This window comes from Chelon labrosus (genome assembly GCF_963514085.1).
Source record: "Chelon labrosus genome assembly, chromosome: 11".
NCBI classification, from domain to species: Eukaryota; Metazoa; Chordata; class Actinopteri; order Mugiliformes; family Mugilidae; genus Chelon; species Chelon labrosus.
In genome coordinates, this window is record NC_140344.1 from 26,598,267 (window position 1) to 26,614,387 (window position 16,121).

Below are 16,121 nucleotides of genomic sequence, written 5' to 3' on the forward strand. Positions count from 1 at the left end.
AAAGGGGGTCACTGGAAAGTTTTAAGTCGAGGAAATGGGGGGGGGGGGAAAGTGGTCAACATACCCTTACACAGTGTTTGTTACCGGATACGCCGCATTTACTCCCTCTACTGTGACTAGGCGTCAATCACAAGATGTCAGAAAATAGTGAAAGAAATCGCCTCAAGCTGCAACCTGAACATCTTCTTGTGTTTAGTATCTAAAGATTTTGATGTTTGAAATATAAAAACCTGCAAATATCCACATTCAAGATGCTGATAAAAGATAGTTTTCCTGTATTTTGTCTTTAAAGTTATAATTTTCCTTGTTTTTTTTTTTAAAAGAACTAAGAACACAGTCCACGTGTGAGACACTGAATATTTCAAGTGTGTTAAAAGTAAACGGTGCTAAATTTCAAAGTGTGTTATGTCCTTTTGCAGCTGCATCTCCGCCATGATTGTTTTTCTGAGTCAGAGCCGACAGCGGTGGTGCAGTAGGACCATGAGCTGCAGGAGGGAGGAGCCTGAATAAAAAAATACCAAACAAACCCTCCACACCCTGCAGTCTGAAGGGAAGTTCCTCCGCATTCCTACCACACACACTCACACACACACACATATATATAGACGTGGATCGCCTCAGAGAGACAGCTGGGAGGAACCCTGAGGCTGGGTGAGTGTGTGTAGAGAGTGAGAGTCTTCTTCCTGGTTTGGTTTTCAGAGCCGCTCAGCAGATGTTGTTGCCTTCATGTTGCTCTGTGTGTTTGTGTGTCAGGAGTTTGGAGGGGGGCCTGCAGTAGGACCAGAGACCAGAACCTCATCCTCAACGCCGGGCCAGGTGGCTGTATGTCCTGACTCATCTTTATTTTACTTGAATGCCTCTCTCTCTCTCTCTCTCTCTCTCTCTCTCTCTGTGCATTTTCATACCTTAACCTCAACAGGAAGTTGCTGCACCATTTCCAATTATCTTATTCTGTCTTCCACAAAGTGTGTCTCTGGGTCAGCGTGTCTTCAAACCCACTTGTGATGCAGTAAAAACAACATACTATACTATGTATTGCTATTAGAGCTGAAGTAGCCACAGCTTCCTCTCTGAAAACAGAAGTGTTTACTCTAGATTCATATCGACAGGGAGCAGCAAGTATGACTGTAAAATTGGACCTGAAATTACTGCATGTCTAAATTACTGCAAATCTTAAAGCTAATAACTGATGCAAATGTGAAAAATAAATGAAAAGCATAACTGTTAAGTGACTGCGCTCAGATATGTAAGCGATGGGTTATAAAAGATTTATTAGTTTAGATTAGAGAGGAGTTTATAAGAGGTTTGGTGTAGGTTGGCAGAACCCTCATTTGAGTTTTGATTTTAACTTTTTAATCTTCACTTTGTCCCACTTCATTCAGTTCTGATGTTTTATATCGTAGCGGGCTTCCCAAAGCTCACAAAGATGACAAATATTTGCTTTTGATTAGAAACAAGCGGTAATGTTCAACCAACCCCCACATAACTTTGTTCAAACAGTGGCTGACTACCTTAAGATTGCTAAGATACCAAATATCTACATTTAATCTGCATTGTTAGGTCAAGACAAGTATGAAAATAAGTCTCCATCCATGCTAGCATTTCTGTGAGGCTGTACCTTAGCACTGTAGCTGATATTAGCATGCTAACATGATCACAATTGGTCATTTTCTCTTCGGTTTAGCACGTTAACAAGTAACTAGTATTTACTAATCGTCTCTAAAAAAAAGACACACTTGTTTTTGGTCTCCATGAAAGCAAACATACGGCACACTTTAAACATTAGCGACTACCCAAAGATCACAAAGAGGTTGTACTTTAGCAGTATAGCTAATATTAGCATATTAACATGATCACAGGTACAAAGCTAATGTCTAGCAGGTATAATAGCTTGAGATCTCTATTAAAGCTGTAATGTGCAACCAGAAATCTTCAAACCCACATAACTTTGTTCAAACAGTAGCTGACTACCTAAATATCTACTTTTAATCTACATTGTTAAGTCAAAACAAGCATACAAATAAGTCTCCATCCATGCTAGCAGCTCTGTGAGGCTGTACCTTAGCACTATAGCTAATATTAGCATGCTAAATCATCACAATTGAAATGCTAATGTCTAGCAGGTATAATAACAACAAATTTCTCTTCAGTTTTGCACGTTAACAAGCTAGTATTTGCCAATCGTCTAAAGAAAAGACATACTTGTTTTCCACAGCTAGCCATGATGTTTGTTTTTAAAATGTAGGTCCGTTTAGCAAACATACTCCACCCCACATAAGTTTGTTTTAAACATTAGTGACTACCCAGAGATCACAAAGTTAGCAAATATATGCATTTAATTTGCATCGTCAAGTGGAAACTAGTGTAAAAATGAGACTAAGAGAATATTCCTGCATGCTAGCAGCTATATGAAGTTTTACTTTAGCAGTATAGCTAATATTAGCATATTAACTTGATCACAGATACAGTGCTAATGTGTAGCAGGTGTCATAGCTTGAGGTGTCTATTAAAGTTGTAATGTGCAACCAGAAATCTTCAAACCCACATAACTTTGTTCCAACAGTAGCTGACTACCTAAAAATCTACTTTTAATCTACATTGTTAAGTCAAAACAAGCATAAAAATATGTCTCATCCAAGCTAGCAGCTCTGTGACGCTGTACCTTAGCACTGCTTCACCCTCGATGTGTGAAGGAAAGATACAGAAGGTCTTTCCTTCCTGCTGCTGTTAGGCTCCATGGCGAGCACTCCTAATATGTGCAATATTATTACACATTATGGTGTAATAACACCAGTCTGTGCAATATGTCTGTTATCTGTTCTATCTCTGTCATTTCTGCATGCTGTTGCAAACTGCAATTTCCCCATTGTGGGACAATTAAAGGTTTTCTTCTTATTATTATTATTATTATAGCTGATATTAGCATGCTAACATCACCACAATTAAAATGCTAATGTGTAGCAGGTATAATAGCAAGAAATTTCACTTCAGTTTAGCACGTTATCATGTCTTGTCCTCTGGAGGATCATGATGGCATGCTAATGCTACACTAAGTTCACTCTCTATTTAAAGTGGCAGCGTCCACTTTTCACTTTTTGCAAATACTACAAGTCTTCTTGTGAACACCATGTGATAAAACTTTGACCTGCAAGTAGCTCTATAGTCTTTATAGTGGTTAGGGTATATCCTCAGGGTACTATGAATGTCTACACCATATTTTTTATGGTACTTTATTCAGTATTTGAAATATATAGAATATATTTTACTAAAAGGCCAGAGAAAAAGTCAAACATCACCGGAGTCAGTTAGTTTTATCTTAAGGGGACTATGAACAGCTGTACAATAAAAAATTGTTTGAGGGGATGTTACACATCAGAGAATATAACTTTTCCTTTTTGTTCCCAGTCTCAACATGAGTAAGGCAGGTGGTGATGAAAGTGGAGCTGGTGACCATGACGACTCCTCCAAGCAGCCGGAGGTTAAAGCCGATGGAGGAAAGGTGCTGAACAAGCTGAGCACCGCCACCACGGGCTGGACCAAGGTGAGCTGCCCCTGCTGTGTGTCGGACCGGGTCGAGCCGCTGGTCCTGGTGAAGCTCGGGGAGAAGGTCGGCCCCGAGACCAAGCGGTGGCTCATCAGACTGATTCAGGCGCCTCAAAAAGATGGAGGTGAGGGTTATGTTATGTCACTTTTTATTGGCTTTTACTCATGTGTTTCACCTGAGCTGATATCAAATTTTATGAGTTGCAAATCAATTGAACGAGAGAGTCAATAGAGGACGGTTCTTCACAGCGAATTAAAATACTAATAAAAATAATTTATTAATTCATTTTTGGTGTTATACTGTAATTTTTATGACCCTGCTTTGAATCCCAAAGACACCAAATTATATCACATTTAAATTTTCAGATAACATAGAGTCCTGTCTGTTATACAGTACAGTAGCCTCTATGTTAATTCAGAGTTGGAACAAATGATGTCACGTTACGTTAATTTTAATAGTCTTAAAGTGATTTTTTTAAATTGTGGTGATATTCTTATAAGGTTTCCAAACATTCTTAAAATAAAAGAGTTTTAACCTGTAACTGTGAAATTTGACTATATTTTCATTATAATTGAGGAGGCATTTCAAATGTTTGCACCAGTCTTTGTGGGCATGTTTAGCATGCTAATATTAGCTATCGTGCTAAAAGAGCTGACATTCACGTTATATTTAGAGCTAATTTCAAATGCTGGCATGCTAACATGCTAAATTAAGGTGAAAAGTGTCATTATTATACCTGCTGGATGTGGTTAGCATGCTAATTTTAGCTATAGTGCTAAAAGAGCTGGCATTCACGTTATATTTAGAGCTAATTTCAAATGCTGGCATGCTAACATGCTAAATTAAGGTCAAAAGTGTTATTATTATACCTGCTGGATGTGGTTAGCATGCTAATATTAGCTACAGTGCTTGTAAAGCTATGTGCTGACATCAGCGTCAGTTGTACGTTATAATTAAAGCTAATTAGCAAATGCTAGCAGGTTAACATGCTAAACTAGGGTAATAAATTGTTGCTTTTACACCAGCTTGATATCAGCATCAGTGACTATGAGCACATCAGGTTTCTTTTATTAGCTATAGTGCTATAGGCTACAGAGTTTAGACCTATTTACACTTAATAATGATGATTTAGAGTAAATATTTGGCATTTTTGTAATGTTCAGTATGTCCACTAATGTCTACTCATTATTAATGTGATCAGTAACACCTGTAAATCTTTGAGACGAGACATTAAGGTCATAATGTTAAAGCTGTTAAAGTTTATCTAAGTCTAAGTTACGGCTGATCGCTGTATAAAACCCTCTCTTCACCCCAAGGCGCCGCTCTACTGGCCCACCCGGGCGAGGACGCCAGCGGGGACATCATCGTGGTCTCAGCCCCGCGCTGCACGCTGCTCCGAGCCGCCGAGGAGCTGGGCCTTTGCAAGACGTACCGCAATGGGGACATGGAGGCGTTCTCCTACAACGACAGGGACAACTTTAAAGACTCAGGTACTTTCACAGTAGGTTTTACTTTCACATCAGATTGTAGGCTGCTTCTGTTGAAGAGGAGCAACGTTTTGATTCATTCCAGGTTAAATTGAGTTGGTTGCAGTTGCAGCGGAGGAAGTTTAGAACAAAAAAGGCTGCTGTTTACTCTCTAGGTTGCAGTTTTCATAGTTTTTGGTTCAGTTACTCTGACCTGATGGTGGAGTATTGGAGAAACATGCAAAGCATTTTGGTGGAATCCCAGACGATGAAGGAAGAGGAGGATAGGGATTGTAGAAGCTGGTGATGAACATATAAAAAGAGATGAAACAAGGGCATCTGGACTTGTAGAGTTTCTTGAAGACGCTTCATCCAAGTAGCTTCAGATGTAGTTGGAGGAAACTGTCCAGTCTCTTATATAATAAACGCTGTTGCTGAGCAGTCTCCCTCAGCGGGACAAGCCACGACAAAAAGAAAATACTCAGGAGCAGCTGAAAACAACTTGAAAAATAGCCCAAGGTGTTGAACCCAAATACCAAATGGATTGAGTATCTGTGGGATGATCCACAGAGGCCCCTCCCCTCAAATCATAGGATCCAAAGGCCGTCCACTAACGACATCCTGTTGCCAGACGACACAGGACACCCTCAGAAGGCCCATGTCCATTCTCTAATGAGTCACAACTGAATGAAGGAAGATAAGGAGAGTGATGGAAGATGAACAGGAAAAGGTGGAGGGCTGCACGATAGACGCCCTGAAAGCAGATTTAGAATTAATTTAAAGCACAGAGATTGATTTGCTCAGAGAAGACAGGCAAAGACACATCTATGCAACTTATTTCCAGGAGACACAGAGCCTATTTAAATAAGGAAAGGTCTAGTGAGGCTTCATGAATCAACCTTTATTGTGGGAATCCCGAACGACAAATTCTCCATGTTTCCATCTGATCCATGTCCTAACAATCCATGTTTTATTTGTTTTGCCATTGTCCCTCCTCAGAATTGTGTTTATACACCAGGTCAAGTTTAAATATTTAAAAGCTGTTTAATCCGTGTTTGTTCAGACAAAATGGAGACGTTTCTGACGCTGGCGGAGCGGCAGTACATAGTGAAGTACGAGCTGGACGGTCTCCGGGCGCTGAGGGACGTGAGGATTCCCGGCCTCCCCGACGACTGCACTCTGCACAACCGAGACAACATATGTGAGTTTAGTCCGGCTGAGGTTCTTGTTTAGAAAACAGGATGCACGTGCAACTGAGTCATTTACTTCTGGAGCAATTTAGAGACAATCCACCAGTGTTTGGTTAGATTTTTAAAACCTCAGGGGCAAAAATGGACTCATAAACAAACAACTCAGCAGCTCAGGATTTACTGTGACTATTTAAAGTTATTTTTCAACATTTCTTCATAAAAAAATGATTTAAAACATCTTTAAAGTAGATAAAGAGAACAAAATCAAACAGATGAAACATTATTTATTTAAGAAAATGAATCAGAAAGTAAATGAACCGTTGTTTTCGGTATCTGCTGTGACCCCGCCTTTTGTGTGACGTTTCTGGCAACTGCTGATCAGTCGTCTGTCGCGTCATGATGTGTGTTCTCGGTCTCACGTCATGATGTATGTTCTCGGCCTCACGTCATGATGTATGTTCTCGGTCTCAGTAGTTTAAAACATCCCTGGTTTATCTGTGCGGGGAAATCTTTTTCAGAACTGGTCACTGTAGTTTGTGGCCAACAAGGCTCAAATAGTACACGGTGCATTAGATGGGGACTATTTTTAGCTGCGTATTAATACATATTTAGTGTCCTTTATCACCTTATTCAGGGCAGTATATATTTGTCGTGACCAAAAGTTGTAGCTCTGAGTCATGTGACGACTTCCTGACTGTGTCTGTGTGAGCAAATATTTAAAAATTTGTCCAGAAATAAACTGTTTAACTGTTAAAAGTATAGTTAGTATTCTCCTAAAACAGCTGGACACTGTAGTTTGTGGCGAACACTAAAAAAAATAGGAGTTAATAGTGCATTAGTAAGGGACTATTTTCTGCTGCGGATTAATACACATTTGGTTTACAGCAGTGTTTATAGCAACCAGTCCAACTATGTGTAAACAACCATTTAGTTTTGTTGTTTTATTGCCATCGTCACATTCCAGTTCACTATCAGTGTCTCGCTGTTTTATGCAGCGTCAAACCTCTCCATGTAACTGTATGCACACCCATCAGCCACAACATTATGACCACTGACAGGAGAAGTGAATAACATTTAAACCATCTTGTGACAGTTCAATGTTCTGCTGGGAAACTTCTGGACCTGGCATTCATTGGTGTGGATGTTACTTAGACATGTAGCACCCACCTAGACCAGACCAGACACCCCCACCCCATAGCAATGACACTCATTGATGGCAGCAGCAGGTGTATGTGAGCTGAACTTATAGTACATGTGTGTTGTTGCAGGGCAGAAGCTCGGCTCAGCTCGAGTGATTCTGGACACGTTTCCTCTCCACAACCCGACCAAGCTGAAGAGTCTCAGCGAAGCCTGGTACTCTGGGAACCAGCTGGCTCAGCCGCTGGGTGGGTGGAAGCACACACGAGTCACAAATCACATTAGACGTAGACACGAATATTAACCAAATTCCCTCTGGGTCCTGATTTTATCCAGATTCAGTCAACGAGTATTTCGGAAGCTCGGTGGCTTTCTACTTCAGCTTCCTCGATTTCTACACCTGGTCTCTGCTCCCGCCGGCCTTACTGGGCCTGTCCATCATGTACTTCTCAGGTAGGTGTCTGGATTTAATATTTATCATTTGAACTTTTAATAATATTAATAAAGATTAATCTTTTGTATATAAGGAAAAGAAGAGCAGTAATATTTTTTATTTAATCGTGTTATCTCTATTTGAAGATAACATAAACGCTAAACCGCTTCTTAACTAAGACAAGGTTCTCCGTTCCCATCACAGGTGAGGTTCAGAAGGAGATGGTGGAGTCGGTCTCGGGCCCAGCGGCGGCCTCCAGCGTTCAGGACAACCCAGAGCCGGCGGTCAGCGGCCACATGTTCCAGGCCGTGTTCAGCATGCTCTGGTCCACCGTGGTCATAGAGCTGTGGAAACGCCGGAGCTCCTCGCTGTCGTACCGCTGGGGGACCCTGCACCTCGCCGAGCGCTTCGCCGAGCCCCGGCCCGGTTTCCACGGTGACCTCGGCGTCAACCCCGTGACGGGACGCGTGGAGCCGCTCTTCCCTGATTGGCAGAGGGACATGCGTATGGCGCTGGTGTCCGTTCCGGTGGTGGGCATGTTTCTGGGTGAGCTGGCGTCACTGATTCAAAGCTTAAAAAAAGTCTGAAGATGAAGCTGGACCCGTGAAGCCCCTCGTGTGTGTGTGTTCTCCTGCAGGGCTGGTGGTGACGGGGATGGTGTGTTTCTACTGGGCGGAGGCTCAGGTGAAAGAGCTGCACAAAGACTGGGACACCCTGCTGTCCCAGACTCTGCTCTACGCGCCCTCGGTGCTTCACATCGTCTACTCAAACGTCCTGGCGACTGGTTACAAGAAGGTGGCACAGTCTCTGACGGAGTACGGTGAGTGAGGCCGAGGCGATGCATTCAGGATTCAGCCGTTACAAGTTATGCAGATCTAATGAGCTCCTGTTATTGTGTCGATGCAGAGAACCACAGAGAGCAGTCGGCCTTCGAGAACCATCTGACGGCTAAAGTCCTGGTGGTCAGTTCCTCGACTCTTCTCAGATCTTCAGCTCACATGCTGCACCTGAACGCAACAGGCTCTTTAACTGTTTAATCTTCTCTCTTGTTCCTCAGTTCACCTTCTTCAACTACTTTCTGGTGCTCTTCCACATCGCCTTCTTCAAGCAAGATTTGCCTTTGCTTCGTAAGGTAACAGCAATTCTCCTAAAAGATTTCTTCTTAAGGGCGGCACAGTGGGCGGAGTGGTGGTTAGCACTGATGCCTCACAGCAAGAAGGTTCTGGGTTCTAATCCATCGGCCGACTGGTTCCTTTCTGTGTGGAGTTTGCATGTTCTCCCTGTGTCTGCGTGGGTTCTCTCCAGGTACTCCAGCTTCCTCCCACCGTCCAAAGACATGCTGGTTAGGTTCATTGGTGATTCTAAATTGGCCGTAGGTGTGAGTGTCTCTCTGTGTTAGCCCTGTGATAGACTGGAGACATGTCCAGGGTGTAACCCACCCCTCGCCCCAGTGACAGCCGGGATAGGCTCCAGCCCCCCCTGCAACCCTTCACAGGACAAGCGGTTGCAGATTTCTTCTTAAATAACTCAAATTGTAAAAACCTAAAAACTCCAAAACTAGTTTGGGGGTTTTGTAAAGCGTCTTGAGACTGGGGAGAAGTTATAGGAAGTTTTACTTGTTTGAAGGTGCCTCCTGAGATAAAAATCTACATTTCTGCATAAAAAAATAGTATAAAATGTTTGGAGAAACTGTTCCCAAATCTGTAACGGCTTCTAAAAAAGGCAAACAGAGGGAGTTAAGTTAATTAGTTTGTTAATTCCTTCTCCGTCCGTCTCTCTGAAGCGTCTGGCGTCTTTGCTGATCGTGACCCAGCTGGTGAACCAGGTGACTGAGGTGGTCATACCCTTCCTGGTGGACCGGTTCATCAGCGCCCCCCACAGGACGGAGAGCGAGGACGACCCACAGGAGGACAAATTTAGAAACCAAAGCACCCTGCCTCCTTTTCCTGTGAGTACAAAGTATTTAGAAAAAAAAAATATATATATAAGAGATTTCATTTAAAACATATAATAACATGACTGCTTTATGTTTTTTTTTATGTCTCAGGGTTTATTTGCAGAATACATCGAGCTCCTGGTGCAGTTTGGGTATCTGAGCCTCTTCTCCTGCGTTTATCCTCTGACGGCCGTGCTCCTGCTCCTCAACAACCTGACCGAGATCCGATCGGACGCCTATAAGATTTGCAAACTCTTCCGCAAGCCCTTCTCCCCGCCTGTGGCCAACATGGGCGTCTGGCAGGTCAGCAGAAAACGTATAAAACCGATCGGCCACAACATTAAAACGTTGAAGTGAATAACACTGATGGTTTCCTGGGAACATCTGGGTCCTGGCGTTTATCTGGACGTTACTTTGATACCACCACCTGAACCTTGTTGCAGACCCCATGGCAACGACAAGGGAGGTGTTCCTTGCATCCTGGTGCAATATGTTCCCCAGATAAGTGAATATGAACGAAAACTAGATCTATCAGACCAGGCCACCTACTTCCATGTCTGAGGCTCAAGTGTGTCCATTGTAGGAGCTTTCATCAGAGGTCAGAGGTCAGCATGGACTCTCTGACTGGTCTGCAGCTACACAGCCACATAGTAAAGAGATCCACTGTGTCTCCTTTCTATCAGAACCAGCATCTACTTTTTTGTTTTTCAGCAGTTTGAGCTACAGTAGTCCGTCTACTGGATCAGAATCACGCAGTACAGCCTTCACCACCCATGACCCTGCATCTGGTTCACCTCTTAGATCACTGGAAGCCAGACCAACGTCCCAAACCACATTTTTTTGTGGTGTAAAGTTGGTCTGGAGTCTTTTCCTTGTGAACTGATCACGCTCGGTCAAAGATCTGTTGGGCAATTGTTTGGTTGTCTGTACCCAGCCGGCCTGAGGCAGATGGGTCCCTGCATATGAGCTTAGGGTTCTGCTCAAGATTTCTTCCTGTTAAAAGGGAGTCTTTCCTTGCCACCGTCGCCTTGAGGCTTGCTCTGGGGGTTTCAGGCCAGGTTTTGTAAAGCGTCTTGAGACAATTTGTATTGTTATTGACGCTATATATAAATAAAATTGAATTGAATTGGGGGGAGGTTTCAGTACCAGGTACATGAACTTCATATTTGCCTTCTTGGAAGTTCAGACTTGACAAGTTCAACTCTGAAGTCTAAACTCAGGAACTGGAACAGAGGCGCACTTGATGATGAAATGCAACTTGTGTGAACCTGGCTGTACCAAGTTCACACAAGTTACTTCCCAATGTGTTCTCAGTTGTTCAGAAGCGTAGTTTGAATTGGCACAACACTCGGGCGGCGACTGATCACGTTTCACAAGAACAAACAAGAGCAGATGTTGATAATCTCCCTTTGTTTGCAACGACATGGCTCTGATCCAGTTGCATGCAGAGATTTATCAGCTGAAACACGCTACCAGACTCATATTCTGGTAAGAATTTAGTTCAGCTACTTCAAGCAACTGCAGAGCAGGAACACAAGAACCACGAGAGCTTTGGAGACGCTCTGATTCCTTCTAAAAGTCTTTAAATTCTTCCACTTGAAGACAAAATGTTCACCTTTGTTCCTTGATACATCCCAGCCCCACTGACGGGGGCCTTTATAACCGGATAATCAGTGTTATTCACTTCCAGCTGTCAGCGGTCATAATGTTACGGCTGATACGGTTGTTATCTATCGCAGGGGACGACTGGTTAAAATTAATTTGAAAGCCACTGAGTATTTCCTAGAAGCATAAATCATAGTCGAGATGGTGTTTGAGCGTTTCTGTGAAATAAACACACTCAGGTCATCGTTCTGTCGACAGATTTAATTAATTTTAACAGATAAAATGTGGGAAGATTAGTTCACGGCTCGATTTAATCCCTTTTTAATATTTTAAAATACAGTAAAAAGTAAGCTCCCGGCTCCAGAAACAGTCTCGTGGTGGAGACGCAGACTTTAACAGTGGTCATAATGTTATGGTTGATTGTTTTCACGGTACCAACAGGTCGCCTTCGAGGTCCTGAGCTTCGTCTCCGTGGTGTCCAACTGCTGGCTGCTGCTGCTGTCGCCGCGGGTGCAGGAGCTGTGTCGGGAGGGCGGGCTGAGCGGCACCAACGCCCTGCTGCTGGCCGTTCTGGTGGAGGTGGGACGGAGCACGGGGGGGCATGCATTTAAAAATAAACGGATAAATAAATAAATAAATGACTGCACCTTTTGTGTTTTGCAGCACGTCCTGATCTTGGTCAAACTCGTCATGGCGGTCCTGATCCCAGATGAACCCGACTGGATCAGGAAGAAGAGGGAGCACATCGAGTACACGTCGATGCAAGCCCTGAGGCAGCAGGTCAGTAAACCGGTTCAGATTTATTTATTTATTTTAGTGTTTTATTGGTGTTACTTTTCCATCTTTGTGACACGTTTTCTTTTACTTTTCCTGCAGAAGCTTCAGTCCGAAGAGTCCTAGTTTTGTTTCAAAGGCGGCGATGCAAACCCGAAAAGCCTCCATCTGTGTGACGGGTTTGTGCTGCTCCGTCACTGTGGTGCCTCTGCAACTGCATCATCATATTGTATTCAAACTGCAAGTGACGCAGCAGCAGCTAAAGAAAAGTGTTGTTTATTTTCATGCCCTTTAAAGAGACTGCGTTTTATTCTCAGTGCTGCCACCTAGTGATGCATTTGATAATTTATATATATAGATATATTTTTATTTGTACGTGTTTATTTCATCACTGTTTTGGTTTTGCAGATATCATTAGTTATTATCACATTAACATTTAAGAACCCTACAACCTCCTTTAGCACTCAGCGCTCTTTTAAAGTACTGCGGGACGTAGACAACATAACCTACGTACGTAGCCTACGCTGGTGCGGAACATTTATAATTGTGCGCTCGTCAGTCTGGCTCGCTCTGTAACAACGCCACCCAAACACTAGTCGGCGCTTAATTATTGTTTCCACTTCCTGCTTCACTTTCAACAATGGCGACTGAAACTTTCGACGCAATTTCGTCGCAATTTCGCCAAATTCAAATTTTGTATCTCCGAACCTCCTCAGTTAACCTTTCCTCCATGTGTTCCATCTTTATCGATCCAAAACAATCACTTAGAAAATTGCGGAGATGGAGAAGCTAAAGCGGAAATACTAAAGCAGAAACACGTTGCTACCAAGTAGACCAATCACAGCTCTTGCGGTCTGCGTCGCCCTGGCGCGTAGTTACATTTCTAGGGAGGTGCGCTATTAATCTACAGTAGATGGTAGTTTTGAGAAGCAGGCAGCGACTCAAAAGCTAAAAATTTTATTGCTCTGGTTCCGCATACAACCTTACTATAAAGAAACCAAACTCTTCCTTTAATGTTGTGGTTTTTAGCTTGTTATACTGCCCCCAAGTGGTCAGAAATCAAATTAATCCAGCTTTAAAATCTTAAAATAAGGGAAAAAAAATTATATTTTACACATTTATTTATAAATTATGAGTTTCTCCTGGTTTGATGAGACTATAGCGGGAGATAAATACGGTAAATGCTGTGTCAAGAACTGCTGCGTGCTTGGTTTTGAGAAATATTTTTTTATTTTGCGTGGGTTTTATTATTTTCTTTACTCGCTTACAGCCGCAATAATACGCCTTAAAGTCTGAACGTTTGCATTCACATCACGAGTATTCACTGATTTAACTTTAAATCGACGTGCACAAGGAGAAGCCACCAGAGGAAATCCACTGTCCCTCCTGCACTTCTTCTGTATTTATTTTAGGCGGTAGCAGTGTTTCTGGCCACCAGGTGGCAGCACATGCTTTTACATCTATATCCCCCACACGCAGCTTTGCTTCTGCAGAAGGACTGGTGCAGCAAAGGTGCAGGTGGAAAGTGAGATTTACTGAAGCGGCTGCAGTAAATGCACATGTGCACTCCAGACACTAACCATAGAGCTGAATGTGTGTGAGACAGAGAGTGTGTGTGTGTGTGATGTGTTCAAGAACACCTGGTACGAGTGGACAACGTTTGACGGTTGCCTTAAAATAAAGTCACAAAAGAAAAGTTTGTTGGTCGTTCTTTGGAGGTCAGTCTGGTGCAGTTTAAGTGTTTTAATTCCTGCTTCTACTTGACTTTATTTCTTTTGGACAGGAAGTAAAATAGCTGAAGCCTGAGTTCATTGAGCAAATGGGAGCATTTCATCATAGTGGAGATATTAAACTTTAATATCTCCACTTCATTAATTTTTACTTTTTTCTCAGACGTCTCGATCAGCAGACAATAAAACCATTTGCAGGTTTTTTCCTTTGTGAACTTCCTGCACAATCCAGAAAACGCACGACTGATTCGCTGATAATGTCAATAATCAACACTTAAAATGGCTATACATTAATCAGCCTTAACATTATGACCATATCGCGTTATATCGTGTGGGCTCTCTGTCACCAAGATACTTGCAAGTTTCGAGGTGGAGGCGTCCGTGGATTGGACTGAGATCGAGGGAATTTGGAGGCCGATTCAACACCTTGAACTTTTGTTCCTTGAACCGTTCTTAGGAAGCATTATTCTGCTGTAAGAGGCCACAGTCATCAGGTGGTAGGTGGTACATGTTAAAGTAACATCCACATAAATGGCAGGACCCAAGGTCTCCCAGCAGAACACTGCACCTGACACCCGTCCCAACCAGCCCTGACTTTCTTCATCACACTGACCACTGCAGACCAGGAACATCCCACCAGAGATGGAGACATAATCCGCCATCAATTTACCACACAGTCTGAACATATGTCCACAAAAAGTTTATTTTTTAATCAGTTTTCTTGTTGGATTCAAGTTTTACTTCCTGTCTTTGCCTGATTCCGTTCACCTGTGTTGCCTTGTGTCTTTTGCCTGCATGCTCTGCCCCTCGTTGGTCTCACCTGCCTCTCGTTATCTCGTTATCAGCCCCTATAAGTGTGTGTGTGTGTGTATATATATATACATATATATATATAGCTCTGCCTTTCTCTTTGTCCTCTGTCAGGTTCTCTGTGATGTTGTAGATCTTGTTTCTCTTCCCTGTTTTTCTGCCTTTTCCTGCAGAGCTTTTTCTTTCCAACTCCTGCCTCCTCTTTGTGTCCTGCACTTGCACTGAACAGAAAACTGTTTTCTACACCTACTGGGGAGTATCTGGTTGTATCTGTTCCTATTTAAACGTCCAACCAGCCTTTTAGAACTGAAGACTTGGACGAAATGTCTTCAAGAAACTTTACAAGTCCAGTTGTCCTTGTTTCAAATTTTTTGTTGTTGTTTTTAGACAAATGCACCATAAAGATTACAGCACATTAGTTACCTGAGCTACAAAATTCACAAACTGTATTTTTAATTGGTGACAATTGGATAAATGTATCATAGGATATGCAAGGATAAGATAACAATCAGCCGGTGTAGCTAGATATGTAGTTAAAATGTCCGTAAACAGAAGTTCCTATTTAGCCTGGCCAAAACATTATGTGTCCAAAGAATGAGGTCAGCTGACTACCTGAATATACTGAATGACCAGGTTATTCCATCAATGGATCATATTCCAAGATGACAATGCCAGGATTCATGGGGCTCAGATTGTGAAAGAGTGGTTCAGGGAGCATGAGACATCATTTTCACACATGGATTGGCCACCACAGAGTCCAGACCTGAACCCCATTGAGAATCTTTGGGATGTGCTGGAGAAGGCTTTGTGCAGTGGTCAGACTCTCCCATCATCAATACAAGATCTTGGTGAGAAATGAATGGAACACTGGATGGAAATAAATCTGGTGACATTGGAGAAGCTTATAGAAACAATGATACAGAGAATGTGTGCTGTTATTAAAGCTAAAGGTGAAATATTAGAGTGTGGGACCTTTTTTTTTTTTTTGGCCAGGCAGCCAGATATCACCGATCATAATGTTATGGCTGATACAGTTATGTGACTTTTACCAAACAAACTTTATTTCCTAGAAGCATAAATCACAGTTGAGCCTCTCTGAGTGTTTCTGCGGAAATAAACTCACTCCATCATTCATCCATCTCACTGCCGTCAATTTAATCCATTTTTAATAAATAAATACAGAAAAATAAGTTCACGGCTCCACAGAGACGTTTGTCTGCGGTCCTAGTTACAATATAGGTCAGTGGACACACAGCCGTCACACGGGAACAGATCGTTTCATTTCACAGACTTCACGCCTCCACGGCTGACTGGATCCGAGCGCTAATCAGATTTATTTATTTATTTATTTAGTTTCACGTGACGGAGCGATCACAGGTTATTGTACAGCTTTGGCTTCGGGAAAGCTTCAAACGAGGAAAACGAATAAAACAAACACCACCAGGAGGAGCTGTGTGTGCGTTTGGATGCTGCCACCGGCTACAGTAGGAGTTGTG

The 16,121-nt window shown here is 42.6% G+C and overlaps 1 protein-coding gene across 1 annotated transcript; it reads left to right on the forward strand.

Moving 5' to 3' along the window:
- Nucleotides 1-404: 404 nt before the first annotated feature.
- Nucleotides 405-13,840, forward strand: ano10b (anoctamin 10b). Its single transcript, XM_084556075.1, has 16 exons — nucleotides 405-651; nucleotides 754-822; nucleotides 3,406-3,668; nucleotides 4,861-5,034; nucleotides 6,074-6,211; nucleotides 7,469-7,585; nucleotides 7,674-7,790; nucleotides 7,975-8,316; nucleotides 8,408-8,590; nucleotides 8,677-8,732; nucleotides 8,828-8,902; nucleotides 9,554-9,718; nucleotides 9,818-10,009; nucleotides 11,753-11,890; nucleotides 11,975-12,091; nucleotides 12,188-13,840. The coding sequence occupies exons 3-16, from the start codon at nucleotides 3,413-3,415 to the stop codon at nucleotides 12,209-12,211; spliced, it is 2,094 nt and encodes a 697-aa protein (XP_084412201.1). The 5' UTR covers nucleotides 405-651; nucleotides 754-822; nucleotides 3,406-3,412; the 3' UTR covers nucleotides 12,212-13,840.
- The last annotated feature ends 2,281 nt before the right edge of the window (nucleotides 13,841-16,121 follow it).

What these genes read in the sequence shown, in the direction of transcription:
- ano10b (XM_084556075.1), top strand. Translation starts at nt 3,413, where the DNA reads ATGAGTAAGGCAGGTGGTGATGAAAGTGGAGCTGGTGACCATGACGAC. An exon ending in GCACAACCGAGACAACATAT is followed by an intron (nt 6,212 to 7,468) that starts GTGAGTTTAGTC and finishes GTGTTGTTGCAG; the next exon opens with GGCAGAAGCTCGGCTCAGCT. An exon ending in TGCAAGCCCTGAGGCAGCAG is followed by an intron (nt 12,092 to 12,187) that starts GTCAGTAAACCG and finishes CTTTTCCTGCAG; the next exon opens with AAGCTTCAGTCCGAAGAGTC.